Below are 3,131 nucleotides of genomic sequence, written 5' to 3'. Positions count from 1 at the left end.
CTGTATGTCAGATAGCAGAGTGTGAGCTTTGTGACCTTTCACAAGCCCCTTCTACATCCGAAGATAATGCAGGTACTTCCACACAGAATGGGAATTATCAAATAGAGATTTGGGCAGAGGAATTACAGATTTGCTGCTGTAGTTAAGAATATTCTTGTGGGAGACACATACACACAACAGGCTCTGAAAAAATACTAATCATAGTGTTTTCATAGAGGTTGGGGGAACTATATTAGGCTACAAGGCACAAGACATTACAACTATGCCCTGGGGAAGGGGGTTTTAACAACACATTTGTTGTATAGAGCAACTGGAGTCTCTTTTGGAAGAGAGAGCCCAGGCCAAGCAGAGAGCAGCAGTAACCTGATAAGATCTATGCTCCAAGTCAGATGATTTGCCTATTGACTTTGAAACAAAGATTTTTTTAATTACATTAATTGTTCACCCCTCTAAGTGAATTTCCTTGTAATAAGCCCAAATATTGAAAAATGGATAGAGAGGTACTTTTTGCTTCCTTCAAGCAAGCTGCTCTGACTGGAAAACACTTCCTGGATGCTTCTCCATGTCATGAAAAGACCAGAACAATAGCACAAATGGTATGCTCATACCAGAAATTTGCAATGGGTGGAAACTGGGTGGATTGGCATGGGATTTAAAAAAAAAAAAATTAAAAAAGAGTAAAGGTGAATTAAACCAGTTTTAAAACTCTGAGGAACCTCTGAAGCCAAATCACCAACCTGAATGTGAAACTGCCTATGAGGGGTCTGAATATGGCAAAGGTTTAAGACAAACATCTTTGTCTTCAACATTAATAGTAAGAATAAAACCTTCTATGCTGAAATTAATTACACAAGGTCTACTCCACTACTGCCAGTTCCAGGAAAAAAATAAAAAAAGGACTGGGTTTTTTTTAATTTTGCATTTCTTTTGGGAAGATTTCTTACAAAAGTTTCAAGGTGACTAGATGGCTGAATGAGACATTCATTTTAACAGCTGACCCCAACACTTAACAGCAAGCCAAGGCCAAGCTTCCAGAAAAGTAAATGGTGATTGCCAGTCGAGGGTGATGGACAAAACAATATTGGTTCTGTTAAATGATCACTTTGGTAACAAATATGGTCATGTATAAAAAGCCTCCAATTTTGGAGCAAAGGAAAAGGCTGAGGGTTATTTATAGTGGATTTTGTCTTTCTTCCAGTAGCTCCAAGGTTTTCGATTAACACAAACATTTAACAACAAATATCTGTCTGAAGGGAGACTATTGACACAAACTATTCTTTCTGGTGGTTAAGACCCAGTACTAACATATTTGAATGTTGTAAGGCGTGGAAGTCCTCACCCTTCTGCTGCTGAAAAGCTCACTGCTTTCAAACAGAACACTGTAAATATTCCTTAGTCTTCTTCAGGGTTGCCCAAGGCCTGGAGCCCCTGTGATCTCTTCCCAGCTGTTGTAATGGCTGCGATGTGAGCACTAAGCACAAGCACACCTGCAGTAAGTTACAGTCCATCAGTTGTACCTCTACAAAATGCCCTGGTCTCTTTAAAACCAGGGAATCTGCCCATGAACTAGGATGGCCAGTTCCAGCAAGAGAACAATCTGACAGCAAGCCACCCTAATCTGGAGGCCAGCTAATGATTACATGCCCTTAAACCACCTGGTTTCTTTAAGACTTTCTTTACCTATGAGGTCCACAGTTACTTTTATTTCTTAAATTGTGTCTTCTGCACATTGCCTCACAGAATCCATCCTGAATGCTTACAGCATACCCGAGGGGTGAATGCATAGGTGGGAGATGATTCTCCGTCATGCCTATCAAAAGAAAAGAGCACACTTTCTCCAGAAAAAAAAGCCTGCTCTATGAGGTGTTATGGGAAGCTAAGCTGTAGCAGTGCTATTTTTCAACAGCATTGCAGGGCATCAAAGGAAAAATTGCCCCCCAACCATGTTGGCAAAGATGTCTGGGACACAGCTACTCAGTGTAATAGGAAAGCTTTGTCACTGCACAGAGAATCAGGGAGTACTCACTCCAAGACAGAAGGTCCCAGGGCTCTGAACAGAGTAGCCTGAAGTAGAGTTGGTGCCAGGGTGGCCAGCAGAGCAGAATGTGTTTCCAGTTTAAAGAAGCTAAGAATATGGTATGCTGGAGACCATTGACTGGCATTGCAAAAAGTTAAGCATCACCTCATTTAAGCAAATATCACTGCCAACAAGCAAAGTCTGATGACCCGTTTATCCATCTGGTATGTGTCAGGGAGCAAAACTGGTATGTAATTTCTTGAGAGATGCTCCTTCTAGCAGGAGGTGCCTGTGGAGAAGCCATGCTAGCATCCAAGAGCAAGCTTCCAGGCAGAATTTCAGCATTCTGCAACACTAAGCAAAAAAAATGAATTGAAACAGTTCAGATCTATTTCTGGAATCTTGAGGATGTTGCCTCACTCTCCTGAGAAAGAGGGGTTCCTGACCCCCTTCTACCATTTGAAGATGTACTGATAGAACAGCCTCTGAACCAAAGTTTTCCTCCAAAGACAAGTGGGAGCTGAGTTTGCACATTATTACCCACAAGGAAAAGTCTCAGATGCTGCAAAGCTGGCTCCTAGCATGACCTTTGTAGCTGTGCACAGAGGAAAGGAAAAAGAGCCTCACTACACAAACTTGATAGAGACCATGTCAGATACTCTGGCTCTAGCAAAGCAAAGCACAAAAGTAAGGCATCCGTTTACCTGTACTCTGACTTGCTACCATAGATGGTGGCAAAACTGGTCACAAAATTATGTGCCTGCTCATATTTTAATTCTAGGAATTAAAATATCAGGAAGATATGCATGAACAGGAGGGACAGGCCCCAGTCCTGTATGATACTACTTCCCATACTTGACACATGAGAAGCCATAGCCCTAGATAGGACCCTGTGTGGAAACTATTATACAAAGGGCAACACCAGGAAAGGGACAGGGCAGTCACGAGTCCCAAATCTAAGGACAAAATTCAAAGCGCAAAACACACCATGCAGGAAGGAATCTCAGAAGAAATTAATAATTCTCCACTGGAGACACCAGCAGGATAACAGACAAGTCATCCTGACAGGACACCCACCTCTCCAAGAGAAGCAGACGGAGAATTCTTCCTGCTG

General features: G+C 42.1%; 1 protein-coding gene across 1 annotated transcript in view; it reads right to left on the bottom strand.

Moving 5' to 3' along the window:
* Positions 1-3,131, bottom strand: part of IFT43 (intraflagellar transport 43) — a 49,721-nt gene that overhangs the window by 41,072 nt on the left and 5,518 nt on the right. The window contains exon 2 of the mRNA XM_017741655.1: positions 3,095-3,128. Coding sequence (XP_017597144.1) covers positions 3,095-3,128 — 34 coding nt within the window. The remainder of the gene's footprint in view (positions 1-3,094; positions 3,129-3,131) is intronic.

This window comes from Corvus brachyrhynchos, unplaced genomic scaffold, assembly GCF_000691975.1.
Source record: "Corvus brachyrhynchos isolate BGI_N302 unplaced genomic scaffold, ASM69197v1 scaffold115, whole genome shotgun sequence".
NCBI lineage: Eukaryota > Metazoa > Chordata > Aves > Passeriformes > Corvidae > Corvus > Corvus brachyrhynchos.
This window is presented reverse-complemented; position numbering and strand designations above follow the sequence as displayed.